Source organism: Numida meleagris, chromosome 4, assembly GCF_002078875.1.
Source record: "Numida meleagris isolate 19003 breed g44 Domestic line chromosome 4, NumMel1.0, whole genome shotgun sequence".
Taxonomy (NCBI): Eukaryota; Metazoa; Chordata; class Aves; order Galliformes; family Numididae; genus Numida; species Numida meleagris.
In genome coordinates, this window is record NC_034412.1 from 11,546,851 (window position 1) to 11,563,195 (window position 16,345).

At 37.9% G+C, this 16,345-nt stretch overlaps 1 protein-coding gene across 11 annotated transcripts in view; it reads left to right on the forward strand.

The window, feature by feature from the left end:
• Positions 1-15,352, forward strand: part of RHBDD1 (rhomboid domain containing 1) — a 33,155-nt gene extending 17,803 nt beyond the window's left edge. For 10 of the 11 annotated variants that reach the window (XM_021393897.1, XM_021393894.1, XM_021393891.1 and 7 more), the window contains 2 exons: positions 2,382-2,501; positions 13,192-13,310. In XM_021393897.1, coding sequence (XP_021249572.1) covers positions 2,382-2,501; positions 13,192-13,310 — 239 coding nt within the window. Of the gene's footprint in view, positions 1-2,381; positions 2,502-13,191 lie in introns of all 11 variants that reach the window. The other variant, XM_021393888.1, reaches the window with a different exon arrangement.

Consider the following 16,345-nt stretch of genomic DNA (forward strand, 5'->3'; position numbering starts at 1 on the left):
GTGATATTTCAAGTAGTGTAGAATGATATAGGGGACTATGTAGCACCTGACATGAAGTTTTAGTGCACTAGCGAAAAGGAAGCCTGGTTCCTGTTGCGTGGCTTGAGCAGTCCCCAGAGCAGCCGTAGTGCTGCTTTGAGTTGGTGTGTGTGTGGAAGGGAGATAAAGGAACGAGGTTAACATGAATTGTCCTGTCTTCCAACCTTGGCTTTAGATGTAACAATTTTTTGGTTGTAATTTCTCTTCTGTAAACTGAATTGTAATTGTAAAATATACATATTCTTGATACGTGTTTTTTTATTTTTTCCTTGTGTATATTCTTCGTAATTGTCTTTCATCCTATTCACAGAAGTCTTTGAGGAAGAGTTCACCTTTTGCTTGCTGTATGATATAGTAATGCATTTGGCCATCTGTGATCAGGAGAACCCTCTCTGGTGTTGTAGGTTCACCATACAAATACAGTACAGCCTTACCTTGATTAATTTTTTATTTTTTGGTATCGCTGAGTTATTGCTGCTTGACTTTAAATATGAATTAAAATTAAAAAAAAATCAGAATGGATTTATGAAACGCTACAAGGAAACAGCTTTAGGAGGAAAAAATATTTCGACTGTAATTTTAACACAGTAATTGGTGACTGAATTAGGTTTTCTCAAAAGACAGTTCATGAATAAAATATTAGGATACTTATTTTGATTAATAGGAACACCTTGAACATGTCGATGTTACTGAATTGTTTCTCATTGTAAAACTGAAGATTACAGCTTTGTCAGCACTTAGAACTCGAGGACAGTGTAAAGCATCACACTTACCAAATTTTATGGTAATGGGGTAAACTTAAAAGATGACATCCTTCTTTATCAGATAAAACCAGGATTTTTATAGTCTTCATGCAGGCAGTTTTGAAGCCTCCAGAAAATAAACGTATAGCTGAGAAGACATTCATTCAGATTAACATAATGTAGAGGGGAATAAGAGGAATACATAAAGATTGCATCCAAAATGTATATCTATGTCAACTAAGTGGTATCGTGCAGTTGGTTTTATGTTTTTCTGCAGAATCATCTCTTAAATATAGCCCCTCTAACTGAAAGGCTTTTCAAGCTTGTTAAAAATATGACTAATTTACAGAGATTTAAAAGTACGTGTTCATCATCGTTTTCTAAGCAGAGGAATAGCAGATAATTTGAGAAGTGGCGGAAGCTGAGGTTGCAGGAAGATCATACCAAGTCTTCACTACGCTTTTATGGAAAAGGACAAAAGGACAGGATTGCATTTTTGTGTCTACCTATAATGTGCATATGCTTACATAAAACCATGTGCACACACATGTGTATGAAATTAATTACACCCTCGATTTGTAGTCTGTGCTTGTTAGTCTTCCTTCGTTGAAATTCCACGTGGAATCCATGTAACCAGTGAGACAATACAAGGCTATTACTGATGCTAATAATCTGAAGGTAAAAAGAGGCGGCGTGCTGTACTTGTTTCATGCACAAATATTTCCATTATTTCTTTTGTTTTGAAAATCTTGTGTACATTCTCTAATCACATGGGTAAAACTGGCTGTGTTTCTGTACTTTGGTTCTTCCAAATCTAATGTCTGGCTGTCTAGAAGAGAAGTGAAAATATCCAAAGTTTTATGTTCTGAAGATACAAAAATTGGAATAGAAAAATAGAACTTAGTTTTCCTCAGGTTGGGTTTTCTGTGTTCAAGCAGGATTAGGTTGTTTTCTTTTCTTTCAAATCCCATGTGTTTGAGTGAATGGTGGTTTTCTGCACTTGTTTTTGACTGACTTTGTTAATGGTTGGAACTGTTTGGTCATTAGAACAGGCAAAATATAGCAGTTGCAGATATCTGCAGGATTTTTTTTTTTTTTTAGAGCAGGCATAGCACAGTATTGTGTGTATTCCTGCAAAAAAAAAAAAAAGAAAGGCGGAAGTCTTTAAACATGTGTTCTAGGTTCAAACACGACTTGCACTTAGGATGAGACGTTGTTTGTGGGGTGAGCAGAGGCACGCACGGCAAAGCCTGAAGGCTGCGTGTTGTCTTGTTGCTGTTCGGTGACTGAAGGCCCAGTACTGGCAGTTCCGTGTTGGGGGCCTCTTCTCTTTTTTTTTAAAGAAGCTGATGAAAACTGGCTTTCCACGTATTTGAAACTTGAAATAATGGTAATGCTACGACATCAGTAACAATGCTGTAAAGCTGGAGATCCTTGCTATCTTCGTTGTTACTGTTTTTCTCACTCTGGTTCTCCTGACTCCTAATCATGTTTTTTTTTTCCAAATTTAATCTGTGGAAGAAAGACAGCTTAAAGATAACATCTGCTTTCAGCCTCTCCCACTGTGTAGCAGCCATTTTCTTTGTTTTCATTTTACAGAATATTACAGATATCCAGATGATCAATACAGAACACCAAGGAACTATTACGACTACACAGGTGGGCTCACTGAAGAAGAGCAGCTTGAAAGGGCAGTGCTGAACAGTCTGAATGAAAGAGGTAAGAATTTCATTGCACGTGATCTTTCAGATTATGGTTCACGTTGAGGTGGGAGGAATGGGAAGGATGTATTGTTCAGTATTTATGTTCAGGATTTTGGGCATCCCTTCAGAAATGACCAAATGTTTCCAGGTAGAGTTTTCTGAGAACGCAGTGTGAGGATACAGCGTCATTCTTCACGTAACTGCATGTGTTTGTAATTGCTTATTGTTAATTGCTGCTACTGCAGGAGAAGAAATGCTTTTATAACAAACCAACCTTAAGTAAACAAAGTTCCTGTGCCAAAAACAAACAAACCAACTCTCATTCTCAACTGTAAAATGAAGCAGTATAACAGAAACATTGATGTTGCCAGTGTTTAAACTTTGTGCTGGTTTTGTTTTATATATGTATTGGAGGAGTAATGTAGCAATTTCTTCACGTTGTTCTCTTCCACCCTGAAAAAAGCTTATATGAGAGCTAGCTGAAAGATGGGGAAAAAAGGTAATTTAAGAACAAAAATGCTGTTTGTTTTAATTGCAGATTATCAGTTGAATTGATATCAGATATATTGATCAAGATATATTTTATTTTTCTGTAATTCAAATGAGGTCAAGAGGGAGAGAAAAATTCTTGGGATATACTTCTCAGCTTCGGAAAACATGTGAAGGAAATACAGCTAGTAGGCTAGCAGTGCGTTATGGGAGCATCGCGTGTGAAATTTACATCAGTGGTGCAAAACTGTTATATTCCACTGGTGAAACAAAGGACAAAAATGAACGCATACACTGTCTGGTATTGAGATGTTTAATATCAAAAATTGTTTCATCCGCTATGCGTCAATATACAGCTTCAGCCAAAGGCTTTTAGTTCTCCTTAATGAGCTGAAAGGTTTCTTTTAAATTTGAAACTGTAGCATTAAATCTCATTAAAAGAACCTGAGTGTCAGCTGTCAATGTCATTTTGTCACTTTTTTCATAATCTTCGTATTGCAACTTTCTGTGAGCAAGGAAACATTCATTAGGAAAAAGCTGCAAAAACTCATGGTACAACTGCTCTCCTCAAATGTGCTGCATTTAATCTCTGCTCATAAAAAAAACTGCTTTATGGCTGTTAGAAATTTCAGGCAAAACAGGAAAATGAATGGCTTCACAAATCATCATCGCTAACTTTCACAACTTCTGTGATCCTATTTCTTATGAACAATGTCGTGTTATCTGCAAGGTTTTTAATAAGGCAGCAGACAAGGCAATGTTGTGGTATGAAAAGGCTTTTTCAACTAAAAAATTAACTCTTTTTTTCACATAAATACAGCTTCTTGCTTTGTTGCATCAGTTGTGGGAAGTCACCTTGGAGGCAGAAGTGCAGTCTGTGGGGAAAAGTAGTTGTAAAAGTATTTTTTTAGTTGTCTTTCCTTTCATGTGCTCACCTTTGTTCTTTCACAGAATTTGCTTCTAACTGCCCTTAAACATTGTGAAACTAGAAACTTGAGCAAAACGTGGAAACCCACTCTGATTTCTGCAGCAAAATTGTCACTGTGATATGGTTAGAGTAATCTGAGCAGTTCCCTTAAAGTCACGCTGTACCGAACATCTTGGCATTTGGTGAGGAGCTTAGCTTTCAAGGAAGTGTATAAAGTAGCATCTGCTTCATCTGTTCTGTCAGCAAAAGTTACTACATTTGATTTCATTCATGTCGTCTTAGGAATTTTCAAAATAAATAAAGTAATATCAGTATTTTGTTCTCCACAAATGTAAGATTTTAGACATATTCCTTCCCAAAAAAAGCTTTACTGGAAGGGACGCTTCTTACTTTCCTGACATTTTATATGATGCTTTACAACATTTTGAACAGGTTGAAAATTTGAGAGATTTTTCTCAAGATCAGTGTTATGCAATGTGTTATGCTGCAAGAATATGAGACCTGTTTGTGGTTGTGTGGTTTTTTTAAACTATCAAGAAAATACACCAAACCTCTTTTTGTTGTTAGCTTATTTTTCCATGCAGTCAGTGTCTGAGAGTCCTGCTCTTGTGGGTCCCTTGGACTGTAATAGCTGAGTGGCTTCTGAGTTGTTGGAGCATAGGCACGTAATGGCTGCATCGTGACTCGAGGTGAAGGGTGACTTTGGATGCAGCCTTAAAACAGTTGGCTCTCATTTTGAAGCCTTAAGTCACACCGTAGAAGGAAAAGCTGTAAGTTTTCATTGGATTCTAAAGCATCCAAAGATATCAAATTCTGAGCTCACTGTAGAAGGGATATGCAAGTAGGAGCTGATATTACAGTAAAAGAAAGTAATAATATTTTCACTGCCATAAAATGAAGTCAGTTTGTAATAACAAGGACAAAATGGATCGTGTAAATTATTGGACAGTGCACATCTCAGTCTTTCATACATCCGTGCGGAACACCTACATCTTTCTTCTATAGGCTTAAATAATTTCCATTACTGTAGGTAGGTGTTCTTTCTCTTTGTCTTTTGGAGTTCCGTGCTGCATTTGGACAAAGATGCATTTTCAACTGTAAGAGGAAACGTATTCTTATTTGGAGAGCGCTCTTTGAAACCAGAGAAAGAATTTAAATAGCATCTTTAGCTAATTGTGTCTCACTGATAGATCGCTGGTGTGCCAAATCACAGGTTTAACTACAGTTTGAGACAGCAGCATTTCTGGTGTTTCTGGTTGTGTTTGTTTCCCGTGCTGGTTAGAGCTTTTAGACGTCGCAGATAAGTGAAATGGGAAAATGTATCATACAGTGTGGTGTTTGGTGCAGTGATGTTCCTACAGATGTTGTTTTCAGTGCTTTAACTTTGCACCGCTTTTCCCTACTTGCCGTTTCAGTTTGGAAAAGACTCGAGAGCTCAATTTTTAAAATACTTCATAAAACAAGCTACTTAATGTTCATCTTACCTACAGGCACAGGTCTTATTTTCAAAATAAAGTAATACAGGGTTTGTAACTGATTGTACCTGCTTTAGAGTGACACAAAGGATGAGATGAAATTTATTTTGCTAATGAGCAAATAGAATATTCTTCCTGGTCAGTATGAAAAATAATTAGCTCCAGTGAGTACTGTCCTTTCAACAGAAGATGTTTTTCCTTGAAGCATGGTGTTCACTATAGTCTGCAATTATATGGATGATGAAACAGGTACTTAATGTGACTAAAAATTACATGAAATGATTTGGAACAGACAGCTTCATGGATGTAAGCGCAGGTACCAGAACCAAAATTCAGGGTACTCTTGCCTGATTCATCTTCTTTTCCAGCTGTGACATTTAAACCATCACAGTTGCTGTGTAGCTTGGCTGAGAAAAGGATAGTGGTAAATTTTTCCTTAGTTGGGCAAATGCATTTACAAGGGTTTTTAGGCCACAAAATGTGTCATTAGATTTGGAACGTAGATGCGTTCTATCAGATTGCTGCGCTAGCGTTCTGCCAGGCTAGGAAAACCATCTGAGGCACGGTCCAGAACTTCTGGTATCTCTTGTTCACAACTGCAGACTAATTTGTGTTGAGACATGCATCAAGTTCAATCTCAGTAACTTTTTATACAATCCCATACATGGGTTATCTAAACTCAGCATAGAGGTACTGTGTTTCTGCTTAATCTATAACTAAGCTATATGGTTTTACTATGGAGCTACAATATATGGCTTTCTGCTCTGCTTTGATCCTTGTATTAGCAGCTGTCTTTAATGTAACCCCAGAGTGCCCTATCTCTTCTCTATTGTTTCCTCTACATTCTGCTCGGAAGAGTATCTTGTTTGGTGTGGGATGTGGGTTTGCATTTTTGTGGTGGTGGGTGCTGGGTTGTTCTTGTGAGCTGAACTTCCAAGTTTGTGGTTTTCAGTCTCAAGAATGTTAAGAATCCCTTGCAAACTCGTGTCTCTGCACAAAGGAATTTTCCTCTTGAGTTTTTAAACATGTAGGTGAAGGTCTTTGTATTTTGAGGTTCAAGTGAAATGCCTACAAACGTGTGTATATAGATAGTCCTCTTATATCTCGCAGTGCAAATTTCTACATGTGCATTTCTTTTATTCTGATTTAAATTTTAAAAAAAAGTTTAGGTGGCCCAGTACAGGCTAACCATAGGTACATCTACAATGTGGTTATGAAATATGTAGGCACCTGGCTTGCCAGTTCTCTGTATTTCATTTTAGAGTTCGTGTTTCTGCTCTCTTGTATTGAGACTGGGCTTTTTAGTAGTACCCTATGAAATGTGCTGAATCCATTGAAAATTGCAAGAATTATGAAACAGAAACGCTGTATAATTCCACCTTGCTTCAATCAGCGTTATCTTCCCCTTTTGCTATTGTAGGAATGCCAGTCATTGCATTTGACTGATGGCTTTCTGTAGAAATGTCTTGAAATAAATTTATGCTCAAATGTGCAGTGCGTGATACCAGATTAAAATACATTTCGGGAGACCCATGCTAAGATTGGTGTCTTGATTCTTAAAGTCCAACTTATTTTTTCTGAGGTGATGTTTGGTCTTAAGTACCCAGCAACGTGTTCTAGGCAAAAAGTCCTCCTGCATAGCACTCTGCTTCTAAGATAGCTTTCGAAACAGCTTTCTGAAACTGCGTCTGTGCTCTGTGATCCTGACCACCAGCGTTTGCTGGGGCAGATTTCCAGGAAACGGTTGTTGCTTGCTTCTCTCTAATTTGCCCTGGATGTAGTGCCGTGTTAAGGTTACTAAATGCAGTGTTTAACATCTGGGGATGATGAGAGTCGCGGTGCAGCACATCTCTTGTTCCTTCCATCAGACGCACGGTACTGTACTGTATCTGGTGTTTTTGGAAACGCTGCCTTGCAGGGCTGACTTCCCTTGGTCTTTAGGCGACAAGTTGACAGTGATAGGGTAGTTCCCAGGTTCTGATTATTGCTACAAAAATTTGATCATATCAAAGTCCCAGTAACCATTAATTTTGTTTGCACTTAAAAATATATATTATTACCACTGACACAAAGGATCAGTGTAGATCTTCATGCATGCTAAAAAGTATACAGAATACTGCTTTTTTCTCTGGCTTCTTTAGTACACAAAAACACTTTTGGAGGCACCACCACTGCGGCTTTCTTTTGGATCCTTCCCTTTGCGCAAGTTTCAACAAACAAAGAAAATGAAAATAGCAAGAAAACATTTTAATAAAGAAATAGTTAAACCTTTGTGGCTATAAATGTTTTCCTTACATTCACGCTACTTCTCTTATAAAAGCTGGGCCTACATATGGAGGTTGACTGTTCTTGGTGTTTTGATCCAATATTCAGTGATACAAATGGGAGCTTTTTTATTGACTTCAGTGGTCTCTGGACTTCTTTTTTTCCTGTAGTAACTTGAACTTTTTTCGTAGAGGAGCAAATGTTCCTTCCACAGTGGGTTTGGCAGGGTCACCTTGCTGGAGAACAGGCACTTCTGCTGAACAGCTGTGGCCGTAATGAGAAGAAGCTGTGTGGGGGCTACATAAAAGCGCTTTCTTCCACTCTGGAGAAAGTGGGAGTTGCTGCGGAGTGGCTTCAGTCGTCATTGGTGTTTCCATCCATCTGTCTGGGATTCTTGGTCTTGGCATTGGGGAAAGGATATTGTTTAGAGTTTCTTTGTTGTTGTGTCCTTGTTAGGCATGCAGAAATGCACTAACAGAAAAACAAAGGGTTTTTTTTTTCCAGATGTGATTTTAAGTATATTAAATTTCTTGAGAACACTAACAAACCTAGTTTATCACTAAAAGCTTCTCCAGACTAAGATTAGTGAATAATCCTAATCTTGGAATTACCCATTAATTTATTAATTATATTTTATTAACTCTTATTATTTTGTCTCTGGATTAATTCTGTAGACTGAGTGTAACTTGCACTTTGTTCGTTGGGACTGTCTCAAAAATGCTCTCAATCTTTTCCTCATGTCTGACAGCATAAATAAGTATTTTCTAGTAGTTTCATGGAAAGTATAAATCTCTTGGTGTCTTGTTGGCTAAAATCCTGGCTACATCCTTGCAGTCTGAAGACTAGCTGTGTTCTGGTTTGCATCCCTTGTGTATTTTTCCATTTTTTTTTCTATTGAGAGTCTGTACCTTCCATTTAAAAAAAAAATAAAAATCTATAATTATACACACAATAATTGCACATGTTCCCTGCTGTTGTCATTGTGCAGCAGCAGGTTTTAGGGTTACACTTGAAAGGAATGTACAAAACAACTTTGTCTTTCATATTCAATCTTCCTGACGCTTGTGGAAGCTCTTGAAAATCCTGTTGCCTAACCTAAAACTGAGGCCATTACTTCCGAGAGCAGGAGAAATTGAGTGTTTGAGGCAGTGTTTCTTTGGTGGGTACTAAAAGTAGAATGAAAACCCCACATGGTGATTTTGTCTTAGTGTCCCTGTAAAGTCATCATCTGATTTTTCTTCCTTACGCCACATTTAATGCAGAGGAGAAAAATGCACATTTCAGACATTCCACTTTTTTTTTGTTATTATGCTGACAGGATGTTGTGTTTCCAATTGCCCTTACATCTGATCTTCTTTAGAGTGTGTTGTGTAGGTGAAGACTAAGCAAATGGACTACTGGCACTGCCAGCTGGGTTTGGCTTTGCTGCCAGCAGCAGCTGCTGCACACCTTGATCAGCATCTCCAGTGTTTCTGGGGAATGTGTGTGCTCCTTTGTGGAGTGGTCTGGTTGCTTTGTGTTTGCAGTGTGTGTGGTTGGGTGTTTACATGCCATTTATCGTTCAGCAGATAAATGAATAACTAGAACTTGTAATTCCTGTGATGTGGGCTGTTCCTTGTCAAGTACAGTGGTGTCCATTGACACATACTCAGGGAAAATAATTAGCCTGCAGTAACCATGCTTCCTTGCAGTTCCCCAACAAGTACTTCCTTTCTTAATTGCACAGATCTCAGTCACAGGAGAGCAAAGGTAAAGCAGATATAATGATCCTTAAGCCTTGTGGAAGTGTAAATTAGAGTCATGGAATCAAAGAATACCCCGAATCAGAAGAGACCTTAAGGATCATGAAGTCCAACCCCTGCTCCACATATGACCACCCAAACCCAATGTCTGAGAGCGGTGTCCTAATGCTCCTTGAGCTCTGGCAGCTCAAGGCTGTGCCCACCGCCCTGTGGTGCAGAACTTCTCCCTCACCCCACCTGGCCCTCCCCTGACACAGCTCCATGCCGTTCCCTCGAGCCCTGTTGCTGTCACACAGAGCAGAGCTCAGCGCTGTCCCTCTGCTCCCTGTGAGGAGCTGCAGCCACCATGAGGGCTCCCCTCAGCTCCTCTGCTCTGGGCTGAACAAACCCGGGGCCCTCAGCAGCTCCTCACACCTCATGCACTCCAGACCTTTCCCCATCTTTGCAGCCCTCCTTTGGATGCTCTCCAGTAATAGCTTTATGTCCTTATATTGTGGCACCCAAAGCTACAACCAGTGCCTGAGGTGAGGCGTTGCAGAGCAGAGTGGGTATATGAGCGTTTCTCATCTTTATGGACAGAAAGTCCCGGGCTTCTAAGTGTGGAGCAGTTTTTCTACTAGCCACACTACAGTACGTACTTCATAATAAATAAAAATGTTTACCAAAGCTTTATCTGTTTTAAGGTAATACGGGTTTACTTAAACTAGTTGCAGTTATAGTTTTTGGTCCTATAGCTGTGAACTGCGGCAACAAAAATCTCTCACAGTAAGAGAGGATTCTCCATATGCACAGAAGACTGTTCTCATTCACAGTAAAATTAATTTTAAAATACGCTATGCAAGGGTTTAGTGCCATGCTCTAATTTTTGTGCTGTATCCTTTGTTTTGTCTCTCTCTGGTGTTACTGCTGTTTTTGAAATACTGCAAATGCAGTCTTAAAGCCCATTAGTCTTGAAGGCTTTTGCTGATGTGTCAGAAAGATTACGTTCTCTTGTTGCGCAGTTGTGGCCTAATTACCGTTTCTGAACAGTGTGGACTATAAATACTCTGGTTAGGTAAGGATGTTACTTCATTAATGTTTCTGTTGTAATTAAAAAAGGCGGCAGAACTATTTTGGGTAATGGGATAATTTAAATATATGCAGTTACATATTTATGTTCTTATTTTAAAACTCACTGAAACAGCTTCACTCATCACCACATTGTTTGATGTACAAAAATATCTTTTCGTGAAGATTTCGAAATACGTTGCTAGTCTTATTTTGGTATCGGCAGATAAAGGAGCGTTTTGCATCCTTGTTGTAAAATCTTGTTCCATTTCTAGCGGTTATTGGAGCTCCTTGTATTTAATGAATTGAGCATACATTTGGGCACTCTGCCAGTACTCATCTTAATTTGCAAGTGGTTTCTGCCTCCTTAAGTAAAACCTGACCACAGGTGCTACATAGAAGAATCCACAACTTCATGAGACACCTTGATATTTAATGGACAATGACATGGTAGAAAACAATTTTTTTAAATTGAAATGTTTTAATGCTGATTAAAAAAAAAAATCAGTATTACAATGCAGTTTTGATGCTGTATGGTGCAGCTATTTGCAGGATTTAGAGTCTTGACCATATTACTCTTGCTATGTCAAAATGCATATCTTTCACTCTTAACTTAATGATTTATTGTCTATTTATTTACCCTAGCTGTAACATACCAATAAAAAATTCAAGAATTGCAATGATTTATCTTACGAAACTTTCACGCCCCGACATAACCACTGTTACTGAGAACACTGTAATGAATTCAGTGTTGTTTAATAGTTTACTCACTGATAATATAGTATTCCAGTATGTCTCTGTGATTCACAAGTGTTGGTTTTAAAAGATTTGTTGGGCATCCTTGGGCCTTTTTTCCCCTTTGCACTATTGTGGAAAGCTCTGATGTCCATACTGACCGCCTTGCTTCGTGCTTTCCAATTTGAAGTTATTGGGCTCTTTCACTTCTGAAAGAATGTTCACTGGGTGATGAAATATTTTAAGTGCGTGTCTCAGTTTGTGCTCAGTAGGATACAGTTAAACAGCTGCGTGGTTTTGTTTGCAAACACACGTTCTATGTAGAAGAAAGTAAAATGAGGGGAGATAAATGTAGTAAATAAAAAAATTCAGTTCAGCTGAATCTTTTTAATTAATGAAACCCATTCTGCCCATGCTGCAAATCAAGTTAACTGTTTTGGTAGACAATGAGATTGCTCTTGGATTTAAAGTAAGAAACAAAACTGACCAGCAATGGGACCTGTGATAAGCTGTAGGCTTTCCAATACACATTAACTTTATGTGTATTCTGATCTTTTTTTTTTCTAATGCCCATCTGCACTTGCTGCCATGCATGTATATTTATAATTTTCACAGTATTAAGATAAGCCATTGAAATGCATTCAAAATGAGATGCCATTAGTTCCTCACTTAAATTTGATGAACTTCCTAGCATAGCATGCTGTTTTGCCATGGAGAAGTAAGCATCTAGATGGGGTAAGTGATGATAAGTTCCAGGGAGTTCATGTAACATTTGTCAAATAATGATGTACCCTTTCCAGACACAAAGTAACAGCTTAAATTTATTTTCAGATTTGTCTCTGGTCGTTAAAACAGAAGGACAAACTGAAGATAAAATACTAAAATACACATTAAATTTTCTGTGTATTAATGAATTTTAAGAATACTTTCACACAATGCATCTCGTTTCCTAAATATTGGTGCTGCTGTTGCTGCCTACCAGTGTTTGGGCAGCTGTAGTTATCTCTGGATGCGTTTTCCCAGAGCTTCCCTGCTTGGCAAACGCAAAAGAAATTCTGACCATGTTCTAGTATATTAACAAAATACTACATTAGGCGAGTGCTTGACAAATTGAAATGCTCTTCTAAATAAATAATTAGAAGAGCCCCTTTGTAAATTGGACTTTCTGTTAAGATGCAATGTAAACAGGTCTTACCTGCTCACTGCGAATTGCAGTTAAAATCTGTTTTGAAAATGAGCATGATAGCATATATGCCTTTGGTTTTCAGTGTTCGCTTCTACTAAGATCCTGAGGTGGAGGTTGAAGAAATACCAAGTTTCACAAAGACTGTTGCGTTATCGTTAAGGCTAATTTGTTTATCCTGAACACTGCATTAGCTCAGAGGATGGTTTCTCATTTTTGTTTCCCAAGGCCCGTTGGTTGAGGTTGTGTGTAACCACAACCTTTTAATCTTCTCTGCTCCGTAACTTAATGTGAGTTTGGAGCAGTTGCTTTGCTTTGTTTTCTCGTGCAGTGCCGGGGTAGAGAACTTTCCTACAGTATTGGTGAGATATTTCTGCTCACTTTAACTTAAAATTCTTTCTAGCTGACGTGCCAAGTATAGTTTATTTCCAAAATTGCTTGCTGCCAACTGAATATGGAGCTGTATGTGCATCTGGTATGGGTCAGCATGTTGGACTGCTATTATATAAGCAAATACAGAAGCTTATTTTGCCAGAAGTAGCTAGTGAGGTTGTCTAAATATTTTAACAATCTGGAGTTTACTGTATCAAGTGGAGATTGTGAAAAATGCGTACTCCCAAGTTAATAGATGCTAGACTTCTGGGTGTGGGAGTGTTCTTGCTGTTATTTTCCATTTCTGTGTTTTAAGAGCAGTTGTTGGAAATGGATAGTCCTGAAACCATTGGAATTGGAAACATCCAGCTCCTCATTTCCTTTGTGTTGTGATGTTTTGGATTACAGGGTATATGTGCATTTTTTCAAATTACAGAACAAAATAACAATTGTTTTTCATTGTCTTACAGATTTTGGTGGAGCAACGTACAATAACGAGCGGCGACCTTATGGTTTTTGGTTTCCCCCTGAGCAGCATTCAGAAGAGGAAATGCGAAGGCAGAGGCTTCGTAGGTTTTGGAGACAATGACAGTGGCAGGTGTTGATGTAAATTGCGAAGTGATATTCAGAATTACCAAAATATTTGCAAATTTATTTATTTGGTTTTCTTTTTTTTTTTTTTTTACTACTAGTTGCAAAACTGCAGAATATTTTGTGAGCTTAGGCTCAACATTGTATAAAAATGAGTTGGGAATCAAAATGTGATCTTTCTCACTTCATGTAGATGCATCTTAAAGATGAAAAAGAACTGTTTTTTGCCAAACTTTTTTCCCTGAAGTTCTTCTGTGTAGCCTGGCCCTTTGGCTGCTAGTATTCTCGTACAACAGGTTTTCTTCATCCATCACAGAAAAGAAAAAAAGCAGAAAACCCAAAAAACCCTTTTAAAATGTGATTTTAAAACTATGCAATTCTTTTTTACATATTTTTGGTTTGTGATGACCAGCTCTTCTGGGATTGGGATGTGAACTGTCCTTTGAAAAGACTGCTATGAGGACAACGGCTGGATCGTATGAGGCTAGGTTTAAACTTTTCATGGAAAGGAAGATGCATAAGCCATACAAGGAATAGGTTTCATTGTTAACTTACACTTTTTAGAAACACCTTCCTTTTTACGAGGCTTTGGAAATTATATTGAATTATATTGTGCATATGCTGTTTATAGAGCTATAGAAATTAAACTATTATTCAACTCTATATATATCTTATTTGAGGTCCAGTGAGCAGTGGTAATAACTTGCAGGCTGGTGGAGATCTTGCCTTAATACAGTTTACTGTGAATTCTTCATTTTCTAGAATGCGTTTCTTGACTTCCAGAGTAGCTGACAGCAGCTGGGAGCTCAGCTGTCCCTGTGGACAGGCCATCTATTCACTGCTTGTCACACAGTGGCTGTCCTGCTGGTGCCCTATCTACAGCTTCAGCAATGTTAACTAACAAACCTGAAGCTTTTGAGTATCATTCTGAAAAACCATTCATTGCCTAGACTTACTTTTCTTCTTTACGGGAAAAAATTCTTCTGAAGGACACTCCTATAACTGTTTTCAGACCTGAAGAGATGTGATTGAACAAAAATGATTTGATTTTTTGGGTTTTTTTTTGGCACAGAATTGTTTGAAACTCTTCAGCGCTCGCTTAATGTGTTGCTAGGATGAGCAATTTCATGATTTCTTTTCAGAGATATGATCACCAACCTGTGCTATATGAAGTATGCCTCTCTGTGAAGTTACAGATTGAGTGTAAAATGGTGTAAAAGAAAAGAAAATAAATTGGGATTATGTGGTTTAAATAGAGTATACCTCCTGGTATTAATGTAAGTAGGGGAAGTTTATATTTGCTGCAGAACACATAAGCTGTTCTCCCACTTTTGTGCCATTCTCTCTTTCACCTTCCTACCTGTTGCTGGTTGTATGCCCAGCAGCAGCACACTGTTGCGATGCTGGATATGAGGTTCAAGGGTCTGAGAGCCCAAAGATGTGCATGCAGTGTGGTTTTGGATGTACTTGTTTAGGCGATATAAAAACACTGTTGATATTATGCACAGTGTTTTCTGTCAGGTTCTAAAGCAAAGGATAACTAATGGTGAATTCTTGTGTTCTTGTTTTTTTTCTCTGATACGTGTGTCTTTGTTTTTCAGTATATTCAGTAGCCACAGAATAAAACAGCAGATACTCATACCTTACAGTAGGCTAACTTTTTGATATTTAGCTAAATATCAAAAAATGCATAGAGTTTGTGTATTTTGCTCAGTCTGTACTCATGATGTGTAAAGGAGGAACTAGGAGCATTGTTTCCTCAAAGAAAACCTAATGCACTGGTCAAATGCTTGTGCAATTTACTGTCTAACTATTATTTTAATTAAAACCACTGGACTTCACTAGTTAGTTGAAAGAAGAAAAAACACAAAATGAAGAACATGATTACAACCACGTGAGTAACACAGGAGGTTCCTCATACTCACATTTTGTTGAACGTTTGCCATTAAATTCTTAAGAAAAACCTCTCAGTACTAATAGATGTTCAGCTGTTTTCACTTTTTCATATAAAAATTGAAATAAATTTTTTTATATTTCAAACTGTCTGTTTTCCATTATACTAATTAAGGCATGTATTTTAAATATCGCTGCCATAATGTTGTTTGAAAAGAAGACTTGTGATTCTGAGGGGGCAGATTAATTGTGTCAGGACTAATCCTTCTTCTTCTGAACTTAGTGGAAGTTTGGGGATTGGATTATTGGTAAATTCCAATATTAATAGTGTTTTGGAAATTTTTACACAGCGATTCCTTAGTAGAGACTTACATCTGCTGAGGTTGGTAGATGCAAGTCATGGATGAATTCCTAACATCCATGTGTACTGCTGTCTCTTCAGGGACCGAAATTCAGGACAATGTACGTGAATGGGTAATTCCACATTGAATATTTTCTGACTGTTTAGTGGCTGATAATTTCTACATAAAGTAAGGATTTAAAAGAAAAAAGAGCAGTTCTGGTTAAAAACTGAACAAAAACAACAAAAACCCCACAACCACACACCAACAACAACACAAAGCACCACCACTTTGACACCTGAAGTCCAAAATTAAGATGTGGTTATAGAGCAGTGTTTAACTTTTGAAGTTTTTTTTCCCACTTCTGTTTTGTCTTTAAGCAAAGGCAAAGCATATATTTATGTGTGAGCTTTTTCCTGGCTGTACCGCTTGTTCTCGGGGGGAAAGTGCCCTAAAATACGCTGTCAAAATGGCACATCACCACAGCAGGAGAGGTTGTGCTAGGTGAGGATCACTGGTGATACTGTTCTCAATACAGCCTGCAAATTAGATCAAAATCCGTCCCGCTTCCCTTCCATTGTCATCACCTTAAGTCAGGATAAGTAAATATTAACAATTTTCAGCTTTCAGTTGTGGAACTGTTCATAAAGGAAACTTACTCATCCTAAAGGGTGTAAATCTTGTATTTCATATAAGTTAGCTCAGAGATAAGAAAATTGGAGAATGGCAGCTTTCCATAACATTTTGTGGGAATTCTTATTTATGTTCAGCTGTGTGATCTGAAGATTCAAGCAATGGG